Source organism: Caretta caretta, chromosome 18 (genome assembly GCF_965140235.1).
Source record: "Caretta caretta isolate rCarCar2 chromosome 18, rCarCar1.hap1, whole genome shotgun sequence".
Lineage (NCBI taxonomy): Eukaryota > Metazoa > Chordata > Testudines > Cheloniidae > Caretta > Caretta caretta.
In genome coordinates this window covers 946,766-963,995 of record NC_134223.1, presented here as the reverse complement: position 1 = coordinate 963,995, position 17,230 = coordinate 946,766, and the positions used below count along the sequence as shown (strand labels likewise).

The 17,230-nt window shown below is 50.4% G+C and overlaps 1 protein-coding gene across 2 annotated transcripts in view; it reads right to left on the bottom strand.

Moving 5' to 3' along the window:
* The window catches only part of ALPL (alkaline phosphatase, biomineralization associated), an 85,060-nt gene that overhangs the window by 22,437 nt on the left and 45,393 nt on the right, over window positions 1–17,230 (bottom strand). The window contains exons 3-6 of one of the 2 annotated variants that reach the window (XM_048825440.2): window positions 17,067–17,186; window positions 13,441–13,556; window positions 9,648–9,822; window positions 8,754–8,929 (exon numbers count right to left, since the gene is read on the bottom strand). In XM_048825440.2, the coding sequence (XP_048681397.1) occupies window positions 8,754–8,929; window positions 9,648–9,822; window positions 13,441–13,556; window positions 17,067–17,186 (587 nt within the window). The remainder of the gene's footprint in view (window positions 1–8,753; window positions 8,930–9,647; window positions 9,823–13,440; window positions 13,557–17,066; window positions 17,187–17,230) is intronic. The other variant, XM_048825442.2, reaches the window with a different exon arrangement.

Here is a 17,230-nt window from a genome sequence, read left to right as displayed (position 1 = left end):
AAGCAGGACCCGGGATTTTCCTGACTGATGGGGAAGGCTGAATCACAAGCCTAGACTTTAGCCTTCTGAATATTTAAGCATTTGGACTGACTGGTCTGAATGGCCCTTGTACTCAATGGGTTCCTGACGTGAATGCGGAGAGACCAGCACTAGCTAATGAACCCAGTAGCCTGGCCCAGAGCACCCAGCTCACCACGACCTCTGGCTGTTGCTCCCAAGACACCCAGGTCACTTACAGTGACCACAGCAGATGCTTGTTGCAAGGTGCCAGCCAGCTGTGACCTGGAAGGGGGACATGGCTCGCTGCAAGGCTTGGGCTTTATTAGAAATTATTCCTGGACTCCATGCAAAAACTCCTTGGTGGCCGCACACAGAGCGCCGCTGGCCCGAGCAAACGCCGGCTGCAAAGCCCCATTGCTGCCTCTACCAGCCAGGGCCAGGAACAGCATGTGCTGCCTGCCATTACAGTCGCCCGTTCACATCCCCGTCCCACGGGTCCCAAGGGAGGGGAGGGCATCACGTCCCCGGTGCCCCACACACCGCTTACGCCAGGGTGCCTCTGCCCCAGCGCGGGAGGCCTAACCGCTGCAGGCCGCAGCCTTGCGCAAACAGGCATCCTCGCCACAGGGGCGCGGCCTGCTCCTGAACGGGGCACTCACGGTGCTGAGCAGGAGCATTCGGGAAAGGGACCATATTGGTTTTTGCTTCTCTGGTGTATTTGGGGGTTTTTTTATTGCTGTTTTAAAATGAGAGAGTAACAGCCAAGGAGGGGGTGGGAAAATAAATATGGTGACAGATGTGGAAAAAGCTGAAGTACTCAATGCTTTTTTTGCCTTGGTCTTCACAGACAAGGTCAGCTCCCAGACTGCTGCACTGGGCAACACAGCATGGGAAGGAGATTAGCAGCCCTCAGTGGTGAAAGAACAGGTTAAGGACTATTTAGAAAAGCTGGACATGCACAAGTCCAGGGGTCCAGATCAGATGCATCCAAGGGTGCTGAGGGAGTTGGTTGATGCGATTGCAGAGCCCTTGGCCATTATCTTTGAAAACTCATGGCAATCGGGGGAGGTGCCAGACAATTGGAAAAAGGCAAATATAGTGCCCATCTCTAAAAAAGGGAAGAAAGAGAATCTGAGGAACTATAAAATCAGTCAGCCTCACTTCAGTCCTTGGAATAAAAATCATGGAGCCTCAAGGAATCCATTTTGAGGCACTTGGAGGAGAGGAAGGTGATCAGGAACAGTCAACATGGATTCACCCAGGGCATGCCTGACCATGCCTTCTATGATGAGATAGCTGGCTTTGTGGATATGGGGAAAGTGGTGGATGTGATATACCTTTAGCAAAACTTTTGATATGGTCTCCCACAGTATTCTTGCCAGCAAGTTCAAGAAGTATGGATTGGATGAATAAATAAGGTGGATAGAAAGCTGGCTAGATTGTTGGGCTCAACGGGTAGTGATCAAGGGCTCACTGTATAGATGGCAGCCAGTATCAAGCGGAGTGCCCCAGAGGTTGGTCGTAGGACCAGTTTTGTTCAACATCTTCATTAATGATCTGAATGAGGGATGGACTGCACTCTCAACAAGTTTGCAGATGACACTAAACTGAGGGTAGGGATAGTGTCCAGAGTGACCTAGACAAATTGCAGGATTGGGCCAAAAGAAATCTGATGAGGTTCAACAAAGACAAGTGCAGAGTCCTGCCCCTAGGATGGAAAAATCCCATGCACTGCCATAGACTTGGGACTGAGCGGCTAATTGGCAGGTCTGCAGAAAAGGACCTAGCGGTTACAGTGGACGAGAAGCTGGATATGAGCCAGCAGTGTGCCCTTGTTGCCAAGAAGGCCAATGGCATATTGGGCTGCATTAGTAGAAGCATTGCTGGCAGATCGAGGAAATTATTCCCCTCTATTTGGCACTGGTGAGGCCTCATCTGGAGTATTGTGTCCAGTTTTGGGCAACGGAAATGATCAGGGGGCTGGAACACATGACTTATGAGGAGAGGCTGAGGGACCTGGGATTGTTTAGTCTGCGGAAGAGAAGAATGAGGGGGGATTTGATAGCTGCTTTCAGCTACCTGAAAGGGGATGCCAAAGAGGATGGACCTAGACTGTTCTCAGTGGTAGCAGATGACAGAACAAGGAGTAATGGTCTCAAGTTGCAGTGGGGGAGGTTTAGGTTGGATATTAGGAAAAACTTTTTCACCAGGAGAGTGGTGAAACACTGGAATGGGTTACCTAGGGAGGTGGTGGAATCTCCTTCCTTAGAGGTTTTTAAGGTCAGGCTTGACAAAGCCCTGGCTGGGATGATTTAGTTGCGGATTGGTCCTGCTTTGAGCAGGGGGTTGGACTAGAACCTCCTGAGGCCCCTTCCAACCCCGAGATTCCATGATCCTATGGGCCCAGAGCAGAGCCCTAGGTCTGAGCGGGCCTGGCTGGTGCCTCAGACCCTGAGTCCCGCGTTGTCCCGAGCCGTCTCTAGGCATTTGCTTTGAAATATTTTTTTTTGCTTTCTTATTTTTAGCGGAGGCACAGATTTCCCTTCTCAGGAGGTGACCCTGTGAAGCTGCCAGAACAAAAGCATTAAGGGAAACAAGCTTGCTGCCCGCCTGCCACCAGCCACCCGCCCTCCCACCACCATGTTTCCCACCCAGGGCCGACTTAAAGCAACCAACCACGTGCCCGTTAAACCACTAACAGACTTGGCCGTTTGCTTTGTGGTTATTTTGACGCAAAGAGGGATATTCATTTACAGGAGAGGCACCAGAGAACATTTCTGCGGGATTCCCCAGCCTGGTGCTGGCAGGGCGTAGACACTAAAAGGGGGGGAGGGATCCCTCAGTGGTTTGAGCATTGGCCTGCTAAACCCAGGGTTGCAAGTTCAATCCTTGAGGAGGCCATTTAGGGATCTGGGGCAAAAAATGGGGCTTGGTCCTGCTTTGAGCAGGGGGTTGGTCTAGATGACCTCCTGAGGTCCCTTCCAACCCTTGTATTCTACGATTCTATGACTGATTTTCATTTTATTTTCTGCGAGGGCTACATTAACGAGACTGCCTCCATGGCAGGTACCTGCTCCACTACAGCTGCCCCAGCCGACTTGTTGCCTCCCTTGTAATTTTCACGTCCTTTCTTTCCATGGCCACAAGACACTTCATGACTTCGTGGCCTCGCTGGCAAAAAGCATATTGAGTGGCCCCATCTGTGGGCTAGACCCCTGTGGTGGCAGAGAGATTTCTGTGGCATCAGGAAATCAGTGGGCACCAGAGCATGGCCCTTTACTTCTAGTGCCAACTGCGTTCTGAAAGTCACCCTGGGAGACAGCTTATTACTCGCATTTCTTTCTGCCTTCTCACGGCCGAGAATTATAGCCTTTCACAAGCGGTCAGGAAAGTGGTTTCTTCCAAAGAAGAAAGCGAATTCATTCAATCCCAGACCACAAAATCTGGGACAGATCAAACTGCCAAGGTTTTCCAGGAGGTTTTCATTCCACTCTAATGCCAATGGGAGCACAAAACAAAATCCACAGGGTCCATATGTTACTGGAAATCAGACTACACATTCCAGGGGGCTCGTTTTCTGCTTCTAACATGTGTTTTTCCTCTGTGGAGCAGAGTTCTTATGCCTAGTAACAATGAGGCCACCATTCAGGATAAAATTAAATCCAGCCTGAACCTCTGGCCTGAAATCAAATCTCCACCACAGATGGATTTAGCTACGTAACTATTACGTCTGAGGCCTCTGCTGCCTGAAAAGCCTGGCAGCCACTTTGGGCCAGATTTGCAGAAGAGCCCAGTTCCCATTTAGGTACCTAAATGAAGTGCCAGATTTTCAAAGTTACTCTGCTCCCAATGAAAACCACAGAGAACTCCCTTCTTTACTGAGAGCAATGGAGAATCTGGCCATGTAGGTCTCATTCAGCGCAGGCTGGCCCAGCCGAGATTGGCCCTGCGATTCCTCATGGAGACTTTATTGTGGCATGTTCCCGATTTTTATTGCTCTCTTCATCTACAATAAAGGTTAACCTGGATGAAAATATCTGGAGAAACACAGGTAAACCCAAAGTAGAAGACAGGCTTTGGGTTCAAAAAAAAAAACCAAAACAAACAAAAAAACACACCACACCCCACAGTTTGGTAAATGGTTTTTTCCCTTAAGTGTTCAGATCTCTGGAAGCAGCAGACTCAGAAAAGCAACCAAAAGGATTCAGAGAAACATCCAGAGCAGCCAGCACTGAGGACCACCCCACTGCCCATAGTAGAGGAGCATGCTGGATACCAGGAGTGTATCTGAGCAGTTCTCATGGCACAAGGTGGTTCTCAAAGCTCTGCTCACATGAAGAGTCTCCAACAGACACAGCTAAGCTTCCCATGGCACCTGGAAAAGGGACTCTGAGCCACGCTCCTGCAGTACCTAGACATGCCCATTAGTAATTATTTGTGTAATAGCCCAGCCATGGAGCAGGACCCCACTTGCTAGGTGCTGTACACAAACAGAATAGAAAGATGGGCCCTGCTTTATTCAAACGTGCCACAGTAACTCAGGTCTCCCTTGCTCAGTCAGCCAGGCCACTGTTAGGATGGGACACTTCCCACAAAGGCCCAGGCGCTGTAGAAGTGGTGAAAGTGATTGAGCAGGGGCTGCTCTTTGCTCTGGACCAATGCCATAGTGAGAGGCGTGTTTGTAAACAAGAGCACGCTGACAGCAGCTTTCCACAATATTTATTGTGGTTTCTCCCGCCTTGAACCTGGAATGCAGATGAATGATTAGCTGGATTTGAAGGTCATCTAGTTCCACTGTAACTTCTGTCAAAGCCCGTCTACTCTGTCAAAAACCTGTTCTGTAATTTTCTACAGACAGGTGCTCCTCAATAAGGAGTCCTGACGCATACCTTTACATCTCATATGCGCTGGGGAACTATTTCTACTGCAGGAGAAGCACACCACTGTCAGAAGAGGCTGTCATTGACACTCCTACTTCTGCATGAACAGGTCTTTGCATTTAGGGCCAAATTCTGGTCCCGGTGAAAGTGCTTGAGGGAACAGATGGATCCCATGACGGTCAACAGACCACGGCTTTGTCAGACCAATGTGAAGAGAGAGAGTTCCTAGTACATAATAATCCAGTCTGGAGATGACAGAGGCCTAGATCACTATGGAAAGGCCCAGATCTTCTCATCTCCCTGTACCCAAGAGCAACAAAGGGGACTGACAGTGCTCAGAACCTGAGACACAAAGCCTTGATTTGGAAGCACCAGCAAATGTCCCCAGAAGCCTCAGAGCAGCCAAATCCAGCCAGCCAGTCTCCTCACTGAGATGTTCAAGCAATGGGACTGAGAGAGTGAATCCTCCAAAAGGCATAAGTGTCACGTAGGCCCCTGGCATTGGCACCAGCTGGAGGCTGTGGTTTCCTCCTTGTTCCCCTACCACATCAGAGTTGAAACAAAAAGGCAGCCATTTTGCCGAGCCCAGTGGCAGAGGTGGCCATCTTGCTGAAAAGCCAGTGCCTTTGTGATCCTCACAGATGAGAATGCCCAAGATCAGAGGTTGTAATGAAGTTTCTAAGTTGCTTTGATGGCCCTTATGGTTACAGACCCCTGGCCCAGACACCCTTTATTTTGAAATACCCTACACCAGCACCCAAGCTCACAGAGATTTAGGCCCATATCTCTGGACACATCCAAATTATGAACCCTGCCGAGAAACAGCCCTTCTCATGTGGGATACTCCCACAGGCCTAGCTTCCAATGTTCCTTTGGGGGGGGAATGCAGAGGTGGCCTTGCAGCCCCCTGAATAGCCCACCACCCCCTCTTAGGCTTTCAGGAGGGGACCCAGCTAGCCCACACCAGCTCTCCAGGCACAAGCATTAACATTTGCTTTATTAAGAGTCACAAAGGTGGCTGTCCAGGCCAGCCAACTGCTGGCAGATCCCCAAGAACATTCCCTTTCTTCCCACTCAGTCCCTGCCATTTTCATTGCCAAAGCCTCACACAATCACTTCACGCCTTTGCCATCAGGGAAGGAGCCATTAGCTCAGGACAGGCTGGTGGATCCCAAATGCTTACTGGGAAGCAGCAGGCACCAGCTATTTATCCCCACGGAAGCAAAGCTGGAAGCTCTGGGAAGGATGTCCTTGTTCTGCTGATGCTCCAGGACTACTTCACTAGGGCCTGATCCTGACACACGCCAAGCTCGTTGGGGATGGAGGCTGCCCAGCACCATGTCGAGCTGAGCTCTCAGCCAACTCCTTTCACTTGCCACAGTGCCTGACTGAGCCCAGCTTTCAATATTTGCCTCAGCTAGGTGGCTGCTGGATCCCCCCTTTTGCCACACTAACTGCCTGGCACCCCAGGCCAAGAGTCAGCCCCACCGGATGCCACCTGGCTAGCAATACTGCTGCCAGAGGAAGGCAAGTTGGGTGGAGCAGAGCCAGCACAGCTTAGGGTGGGACAGGAGAACTCTGATGGGTGAGCTCCGCCAGGATGCAGAGCAGTGTCCGCAAAGCGGGCAGTTTTCTCAGAGCCCAGATAAGCCAGTTGATCCCGGGTTATTAGTCTGAAAGCCTTTAATTGTCAGTGTTCCTTGGATCACTGTGCGGGGCCTAGTCAGGCTTCCCTTTGCTCCCCTCCTGTTTCCTAAGCCATCATGGCACACCGCAGTGCGGCCAAGGGTGAGATACAAGCTCATTTGGCTAATAAGCGTACAGCTCACAGTGTTTTGAGGCAGCTTGGGAGCAACATGGGAAAAGTACCACCTAATTTCCTCACCCCAGCCCTGCCCCCCCACTCCAAACAACCCCCACAGGGGGGACACCAAAGACAGAGCAAGATGTAGATATTAACTTGGATTGTCAGGGATCAGTTTATATGCTGTTGCACTGGAATCCTGCGTCTAGGTGCTACCACAATACACATAACTAATCACTCTCAGAGGAAGGTAATGTGGCAAGGGAGTCCTGCCCAGATTGGAATACATCCCTTTGCAGTCAGGGTCTTCTTCAGCCTGCTTTATGAAAGCCACTGAAATCTGCCTGGTCTCTTATGGCTAGTCTATCTGGCAGCTGTTTGACACAGGACTACATCAAACACACATTAGGTACCTTTCAGTTCACACCAGCAGGGTCTACATGGGGCAGTTAAAAGCACGACACTTTAGTCTGCTCTACAATTCTCCCCCCAATCTCCCATATTCTGCACTGTGCTGCAGTGTAGATCAGCCCTTAGACGCCATTAGGGCCAGGCATGCTTGTTTGGAGAAGGTAAAAGCCAGCCTAAACCTTCGTCCAAATCCAGCCATGGAGGATCAAGGAACTGCAAATAATTTCAGTGTTTCTTATTATTTTTGCAGAGCCTCTCCTTCGCAGGTGGAGTTGGGACTGAAGGGGCTGACCTGGGGCAAGAGCTATCAATGCAGTGTAGTCCAGTCACATACAGCACTTTCCATGCAGAGATCTCAAAGTGTTTTGCCACAGTAGGAAATGGCCATTATCCTCGTTTTAAAGGTGGGGAAACTGAGGCACAGAAAGCGGAATGGTCTTCCTCAAGGTCATCCAGCATAAGAACTTAACATAAGAATGGCCATACTTGGTCAGACCAAAGGTCCATCTAGCCCAGTATCCTGTCTGACAGTGGCCAATGCCAGACGCCCCAGAGGGAATGAACAGAAAAGGGAATCAAGTGATCCATCCCCTGTCACCCATTCCCATATATTGGCAAACAGACACATGTGCACAATCTACTGCAAGCAGTGTCTCATTTGGAAGATTCACATGGGCAGAGCTTAGCGTACCACCATCTTTTCTTCCCACCAATCTGACCGGGCTACACATTTATCCCATGTTTTCATAGGCTCTGCTCTTCCCCAGAAATCATGGGCAGAAAGCAAAACATTTGTTTTGCGAAGGGTCAGGGAAGTTCCAGAACTCCTACTTCTAGAACGGACAACTGATTGGTTCCCCCCACCACGGATTTGCTCTGACATTGCACAGCTCCAAAGCACACAATGCTGACACGACTTGAGTGACAACAAGATTGAAGTGAACTCTCCAAGGTCCAAAATAAACGCAAGCCGCGCTGTACGTATACAGAGGAATGTTTTTCAGTTGCAATAGTTTATCTACCTACGGACAACAGTAATCTACAAATCCAGCTGGGAAAAGCCCAGGTACAGAACAGCAACAGTCCTTTTCCATCACTATAAAGGGCTATACCCTGCATCACCCTCATGGATAGCCCTCAACCCAGTTCAGCAAGGCAATGGCAGAGCAGGGAGCAGAGCCAAAGTTTGCTACCTGCCAGGATGGCACCCTCCATACTTCACCATGCTGCCTTTTATGACAAACACTGTTCCTAGGCCATCTTAAGCCTAGCAGAAGTATCCACATTTCTGGGTGTTGATCCCAACTGACCATCCAACCCTTCCTAATCCATCCCCCAATAATTGAGTTTTGAAACAGCCCCCCCTGGGTATGAACCCACAACCTCCAGCCCTGCAGAACATACTTCTACCTCTTGTGCTAAAGGAGAAACTCCATTAACTGGAAGCAGCAGCAGGTTCTTTCCTTCCATGGGGCCCAGCCACCAACTAGGGTTGCAGAACACATTTTACGTGTGTTACAATTTCATGATTGAATCAATGCCAGCTCCCACTGATACCAGCCCTCACCATATTATACCCAGCCCCCCAAGTCATTCCTCCCCAACCCCAGGAATATAATGCTATTCATCCACCGGCTCTGCTTTTCTCCACACTATACCTCGATGTCTGGGATGTTGTCAAAGAGCTGCTGGGCGATATCTTTGCAACCCTGCTGGATGGCCTCCGGGGGCATCTCGTTATCCGAATACCAGTCCCTGTTAACAGAGTGGGCATAGGCAGCACTGGGAGTGGCGTGGTTTACCCGTGTGGTGGTGACGATGCCCACAGACTTGCCTGCAGCAGGAGAAAAGGGGTTAACAGTGGGATAAGTGAGTGGGGAGCATGACATGCGGTTTGATGGTTAGAGATATAAAGGGACTGATCCCCATCTCGGAGTGTAACCATGCTGCATTTACCCACGAAAGCTTATGCCCAAATAAATCTGTTAGTCTTTAAAGGTGCCACCGGACTCCCGGTTGTTCGTGCTCTATTGACACCTGCGAAGGAGAGACCACCACACAAAGCATTCTGGGATGCTATCATGCAGTGCACCCTCCGCCAATCGTTTTCCCCTTGCTCACCTCACGTTGGAGGGACATGTTTTCTAGCCACAGCCCTAGAGGGGGCACTGTAGGATATGTCCAGAACAGACAGGAGATGGGGGATCTCACTGGGGAATGTCCCAGGTATTTCTTTTCAACGGATACATGGAAGGGGGCACTGTCCATTAGTTTAGGATGAAACTTCACATTGCTTTGGTTCAGGTGTCCTTGGCATGGCAGTTGTTTCTGCGGTCAGGGATGTTTTTTCCCCCCCAACCCTTCTTTGGAAGAGGAGCACATCTCGGAAGTCCTGCTCTAAGGGACAGGAATGCCAGAAACAAAGAAATCGATGAAATGAATCAACTTGACCTGGCCATGCCCCCGTCCTGCCCACCCTCCCCTCTGGCCACTGGGCCCAGAGAGCTGGTCTGTATCATACATGACATCTTACAGCCTGCCCACTTGCTCACCTGCTCCCTTCGCCCACTTGAGAACCGATGTGACCTCGTTGCCCGCTGTGGTATTGCACTGAGCGCGGGTCACGGCTGCGCTCACGCCCACCGTCCCCTCGTTGGCCTTCACCCCACAGAGATAAGCAGTAGCCGTGCCTGCACTGTCTGGCACCTGGGCGTTGGTGTTGTAGGTCTGCAAGGATGAACGGCAGGGTTGAATGAGCAAGACCAGCGTCAGCAGCCCCCGTCACAAGGCCTTGGCCGCTTACCTTTCCTCCCCAGAACAGGCATGGAGGAAACAGAGCCCCAAACCTCCCAACTGTACGTACCAGGGACTGATCTGCTGATGGCCTATGGGGAAAGGAGCTGGGGTGAGTTAGGAGAAAGGCAATGAACATGTACAGGCTTGGGGAGGCTGGTGTGTTCTATGCTAGGAGCTGGATTCCAGTCTCCAGGCAAAGAACAGATCACAACACCAGCTGCCTTCAGGGCAGGCTTCAAGCCCAGATTCCCTAGTGAGGTCTCTGAGAGGTAAGGCACTCGGGACGGGCGTGGGAAAGAGACACTCCATGCAGCCGGCATTCAGTGGGTGTGAAAAAGGAGTGGAATCTCTCCTGTGCCTTGGCGTGGATACTGCTAACAAGAGGAGGGGCTGAGATAAGGAAAGGAGTGGGTTGCTCTGTCTAGCATTCTCCTGGGTGCTGCATTTCTTCGATGCCCTCCCATCTGTCCTCTCAGCATGTAAATTACACTGGTTTTGTGAACAAATTGGTGCAAGATTCACCACTTTGCTCCATGCACCGTGTATATAACTTGCACAATTACAGGCCACACAGCTGGACTGGGCCCAGAGACGCTGCCACTCATGCCAGGTCTGGATTCTGCCCCATGGCAACTCAAGGGTTGCAAGGAGACTGCCCTGAACCTCCCATTCCAGAGAGATGCTCCCATTCCCAACAAGGCCGGGCAGCTCTCCGCCTTGTGATTGTCCCCCAGTTCTCACTCCCCACCCTCACCCACAGCCAACTTCGGGCATTTAACTGTTACTTCAGACAAACCCTGACTAGCCAGGCACCCCAGCCTCCCTGTGGGCCCCAGCCAACCCTGCCAAGTTGGCACCAAGACTCCCATTGCCCTTGGTGGGATGAGGCCCACCAGTGATGCCAGGAAATTGCTCCAACTGCCAACCTCTGCAGAACAGGGGCAACTTTGGGAGATGCCCATGTTCTCAACCCTTTCATCTACTAGCACTGATATGACCCCCTTGCCCTCCACCCACTGATAGCCTTCCCCCTCACCAGGAAGGGCCCAACGGTGAGTAGCAAGGGAGAGATTGCCTCAAGGGGTGTGCCTGTGCCTTCAGGCTCGACTCCCACAGCAGAAAAGGGAGCTGGCAGAGCAGGACCCCTATACCTCGTGCCATCACCCAGCTGCCCACAATCCCTGCCTTTCAGCTCCATGCATATTTTAATTCAGTCCAGAACATTTTTAACCTGGCACCAGACAGGGACACTAGGCAATACATATTTGATCCTATTCAATAAAAAAATAAAAATAAAAAACCCCACACCTTGCAAAAAATAAAGTTTTTCCTCCAAAGTGGGGCATCCCTCACCCCCCCCCCCCACCTTGTGGCAAGCAGCTGGCTAGCCTCACCCTGCACTCCACTGCGGTGAGATGCATTATTGACACAAACATGGATTGAATCAGGGCTTCAGTTCAGAGCAGGGAGGCAACAGCAGGTGTCTCAGTGCCAGACCATCCACCCATGGCCAGCTGCATGCCAGCAGATGGGCTGGGTGAAGAGCACAGCCCTGAAAATGCTGGTGCCAAGATCCTTTTTCCAACCCAAATGCCAGGGACCCATGTCCAGGGAAAAGCAGTTTGGGAGAAATGAAATGGCATTTTTAAGTTTGTTTTTAAGAGCAGCTCATCTATGCAGTGTTTTACCCTAAGAGCTGCCATCTGCGAAAGACACTGGTCCCTGTGATATTAGGGACTGTGCCTTCAAGGGCTGAGCTTCCCAGACAGCCTGGGTGGAGTACCATGAAGTTCATGTTATGCACAGACGGTTGGAACCAAACTTAGAATAAAGCAGATCTCTTGTAAACTCTGTGCGACCACTGACCACCCCAGCCCCCTGCTCCACTGGCTCAGAGAATGGAAGCAGGCAATGGGTTGAGCAGCTCTCTTGGCTTTGCTTGGTGGAGAGCAGTTCAATTATAAGGAATCAGGGAAATAAACTCTTTGTATTCAGACTGATTTTCAAATCAGCCTAAGGGATTTGGATGCTCGAGGTCCCATCCATGACATAATTAATGCAAACTGAACACCCCAATCCTGGAGGCAGCTTTGAAATTCTCAGCTATTTTAAATCAGAGATATGTGGGTATGTGCAAATCTGAATGCAACCCTAGCTATGCTGACCCCACTATACATTCATACGCATATGCACACACCTGGCAGCCTCAGGATCAGTTTTAAAAGTCTATCTTGTGACCAGAGTGAAAATGCAGAGGGTTTTTCAGGAGTCTGCTTTCCCACAGTCTAACCTTTAAAAATTGCCCTTGACTCAGAGCCCTTTCAAATGTCAAACTTCCAAAAGGCATCAAAGTTGGCCCAGCACCTCTGTATTCTCTGCCATAAATCTTTTCCTGGTCTCTGAGAGGCCAAGACACCTGTGTATATTCTGGCATTAATCCCTATGCAATTGCAATCACTTGAATTAACCCAAACAAATGGAAACTGAATTTCTTAAAGAGACACCTTCCTGGCCGAGAGGAGCTGCCCTGGGCGTGTATGTGTCAGTCAGCTGGCACAAATCTTTGCCTTTGCCAGTGGCTTATTTGATGATGGTTTGATTTACAGCACTTGTCAATACCTGCTGGAGAGATGGCATTGAGGTCACTGAAATTGATTCAGCCTGGGGTGTCAACAAAGGGGCAGTCTCATCAACAGGCCCACAAAGATATGTTAGTCTCCCAGCTTCTCCTCCCATGGGGAAGTTGGCAAAAGCCAAGGACAGAGGGGTCCCTAGCCCCTAAGAGAAGTAATTTTGAGTGGGAGGGAAGGACTGGTGGCGAATGCCCTGCAGGTGACCCAAAGCAACCAGCTCCCTGGAGAAAAGTGACAGTTCCATGGCTGTGGCAGATGCTTTATCCAGAGTCACCTATTTCTGCAACCAGGCTGAAACAAACTGAGCTGCTTTCACTGAGCAACCAGGGAAATGCAGCTGAAGCCCAGAGAAGATGGGGCTCTGATACTAGGCAGGGTGTGGGGTGAGAGGAGAGGGGTGGGGAGCAGGTGCTGGAGGAAAACCTTCCCCCATACCCCAGAAGAAACACAACAAGAAGTTGAAGGTGCAAGAGACAGGGACAAAACACAATCCTTGCTGCCCCTCCCCCCTGCAGTAGTGGAGCTGGGATTGTACCTCCTTGGGCACAGGCCAGCTTTTTAAAGGCCTTCAGGCATTGTTGCACTCGGCATTGCAAGGCCTAACCGACTTAGGCTCCCGTTGGGATTTAGGCTCCTAAATTAGTTGGGCGTTGCAAGACTGAGCACAGAAGAAGTACAGTCCTTTGAATGACTGTGATCCAGTTTTTTCTCTACCCTTCCCCCACAAGCTGAGCAGCTTCACAGTGCCCCCAACACAGACATGTCTAAATGCCCCAGCCATGAAATCCAGAGCAGGACAGATTCCTGTAGATTCTCAGCCGCAGGCATTGCCTCACCCCCGCCACTTTGTAGCTCCTGCTCCCACCCCAAACCATGCCCCAGGAATAGCCAGGCAGGCAAAAATAACTGGCCTCACCTTGGACAAAGCCACATAAGGAAATTTATCCATTTCCAGCAGGGATTCTTCCCCCTTCATGTTCTGCAGCTGCCCCTTGAGGATACGAGCTGCTGTGACGGTGGAGACTCCCATGCCTGCAGCAGACAGTTGGACAAAGCAAGAATGAATCACATGGAGCAGTGACCTGTGTCCAATGCTGAAGAATCGCAAAGCACTGACTACGACTTCCTTAAAAGCTATTGCAAGGCATTGCAGGGGGATCAGAAAAGCCGGTCCAACCCACTCACCAGAGGCTTCTCCACACAGCTGTCTCCAGATCAGGTACAGACTAAAACATTAGTTGCAACAATTATTCCTCTTTTTTGTCTGAGCTTGGCTCCCCTGGCCCCAAGAGGAAAACATCAGGTGACAGTATAATTAAACCATGCTCATGACACAATTAACCCTTTAACTGCTGAATTAAAATAGAACATTGCACATCGTTTATTTTGCTCTGCATCCCATTTCTATTCCCCTGAGAGAAGTCCAGGGCTAAGGACCATCGTCCCAACCCACGGCTGTTATACACAGTAAAAGCAGTCTATGCAAACCACTTCACCCTTGCCAATATAGGATTCCAGTTCATCAAAGACTTTGGGGAATTAGGTGCTTCCTCTCTTCCTGAGTGGGTTCAGACAAAAATTGACATAAGGCCCTTCCCTCAATATGAGGAAGCACAGAAGATGGGCACCAGTTTTCTCCAGTGGCCATCTCAGCTTAAAGCAGTCCCTGGAAATCTCCACATTGGGAGATCTTCTCAGAGAACCAGTCAGATAGGACAAAGGAGAGCAAGGGAGCTGCTCTCATCTAACTGTTCTGGTAGGCAAGGGGCCCTATTCCTGGTCTAGGGGACAAGGCACTGGATTAGGAATCAGGCACACAGGATTCTATTCCTGGCTCTGCTGTTGACCTGTTCTGGAACCTTGGCACTGCGGAGTAGCGAGCCTCCAAGACCACACCACAGACTAGGGCTTGTGCTATGGCAATAAAAATAGCTGTGTAGACCTACCCCCTCCTTCGACGTCACAGCATGAGCTCCACCCAAGCCACAATGTCTACACAGCTATTTCTAATCCAGTAGCACAAGCACAAGCCTGTTGACCCAGGCTCAGGGGCAGGCTGTGTAGATAGACCCTTTTGTGTCTGTTTGCCCTCCCCATCTATTATCTGCAATGGGTGCTCTTGTAATATACACTCTGTTCCTGCATTCACCTTCATTCTTTTGGTAGCTCAGGGACATTTTTATACCTGGTATTTCTTTAATAACCCATAAGCTCTGAATCTGCAAGTTGCACCACGGATGCCCACTAACTTCCATGATGCTCAGAGATGGAGCCAGTGAAGGCCTGGGACCTAGCACACTATAGTGACTTATGGTAACATTTTCAAAAGCGTCTACTTAACATGGAAGGCTAAGTCTCACAAAGTCAATAGTCCACATTTCTAAGAGCCCAAGATCACTTCTGAAAATGGGACTTAGGTGCTTTTGAAAATTTTCCCCTTGACTGTGCAATTATGGAACAGACGTGACATTTTGATTTTTCTTTCTTGTTTTGTTTATTAGAAAAAGGCTATTTATGCTGAGTAGGGGCGTTAAATTGTCAAAATGTCAGAGATTAAAAATGGCCTTTTAAAAAAAAAAAAGAATTTTTCAAATAACCACTTTGTTTCTCTCTCTACATTTTTTCTCAAAACAGAAAAATCAGGTTTTCCATTAAAAAGTATATTATTTTGCTTCATTTCTGGCAGAATACATGTTACCAGTTTCCAACCACACAACCATTTGCACGGTAATTACTGGTGTGCGTGCAATGTTTGTGAAAGGCTAGGACACAGTCTTGAAGTTCAATGATCCCTCGCACCAACTTAAGCCAGTCAAAAAGCTCAGACAAGCAACATACCCAACCTGGGGGATGAGGGCAGAGAACCCGGAGAGCTTTAAAAACCGGCTCATCAGGACAGATGTGCGCCGGACCAATAGCACTTGTGCACACAGCACAAACGGCCCATGTTTTAGAAGTCCTACCCCAGGAGTCAGGCTCCAGAGCACATGTTCCGAGAGGTGCTCAGGATGGATATGTGACCAGATGCTACTCATGGTGCAAGATCAGCAAGAGCGACCAGTGAACCTTCGAAGGGTTTATTCAGAGAATCATCCCCCTGTGTTGCTTTCACTCCTTCTGTTCTCTCCCTCTACCCCCAAAGCCAGCCTGCAAAGCATTCCTGGCTTTCAGAAGCTGGCTTTGTTGAGCATCTGCCCCTGCTCCAAGGGTCTTTGCTTCGTTTGCTTATCCTCTTGTTTGAGGTTGGGTGAAGTGGTGAAAAATTGCTGCTTGATAACTAGAGCCTCTCGGAACAGATGTCTGCAGCTCACAGTGGGGAGGGGCGCGTGGGGGTGAGGAGTGAGAGAGACCTAATCCCAAGAGTCCCAGGAATCAGAGCACAGCCCAGGATTACCAACAACCCCATATGTTTTACACCAAGACCGCAGAAGAATGTCCCAAGCATGGGTCTAAATGGAATCTGCTGTCCCTGGGACATGGCATGCTGGCACTGGGTCCTTCTGAACCAGGCTTTCCCGGGCTGTCTAACCACATAGCAGCTACTTGAAAGGTTAGATAAACTTGGCATCCCAGCCCTGCTGTTGGTGGACCTAGTGGTTCCCAGCATCTCTGGGATCAACCTCTCCTCTCCACCTTCAGCCTGCATCGTGACTCATAGAATCATAGATCAGGGTTGGAAGAGACCTCAGGAGGTCATCTAGTCCCCCTGCTCAAAGCAGGACCAACTCGGACACAACCTGGGTCACTGAACTCCAGCGGGGAGGGGCAGGGAAAAGTGTCCATGTGATGCCTGGGAAAGGGGATATTTGGGAAACGCAGCTCTCTAAAGCTGGCAGGAAGGGGGTCAGGTCAGCCAATGGGAGCTTACTCTGATGACATAATGCCTCCCACTGGCGGCGAATATTTGATCGTGTGATGTCACAGCGAGTGCAACATCAGCACAGTTATCGCTGCGCCGCACTCCACAGCCACTCACAGCTCTGCAAGCGCAGCTGGGCTGCAAGCACAGGCCCCTGCGACTGAGCCACATGGTGCGCGTCTAGGGTCTATGACACACAGTTCAGTGGTCCTTCCCTAGGCCAGGAGAGGCAGGAGGGGGAGCTGCCATCTCCAGCCTCCTTACTCCAGCCCGGTAGAGGACACACTACTGCTCCTCCTCCACGCCACCGACACGGTTACCACTAGGGAGCCAGAGTTAGCCACAGTGGGTAATGTTGGGGAGAGAGGCCCAAACCCTCCGAGGTGTTTAACTCCCATTGTGGGCCAGCGCAGTCCCAACCAGTGGAGTTCCCAAGTGGAGGACTCTGGCAGAATCCACTGAGATTTATGAATCACCAACCAGGGGAATTACAGGAAATTCCAAGAAAGTTTGATGGCAAGATCACTGCCTGCGCCCCCCCCCCCGCCCCACACACACACACACACTCCCCACCCACCCACAATTTCCAGAACTGACCCAACCCCTCTTCCTGAGACACTGGGGTTGACACAGGCCACTCCCGCCCCATGTGCGCTGCTTAGGCAGCGGATAAAAGCACTCACCATCTCCAAGAAATAAGATGATGTTCTTGGCCACATTGGTGTTGAGCTGCTGCAGCTTCAGGGCAATTTTCAGTGTCTGCTGAGCCTGATTCCTCCAGTACTGTGGATTCTTCTCCTTCTCTGAAAGCACAGCCACGGCAGGGTGAGAGCACAGCAGCCAGAGA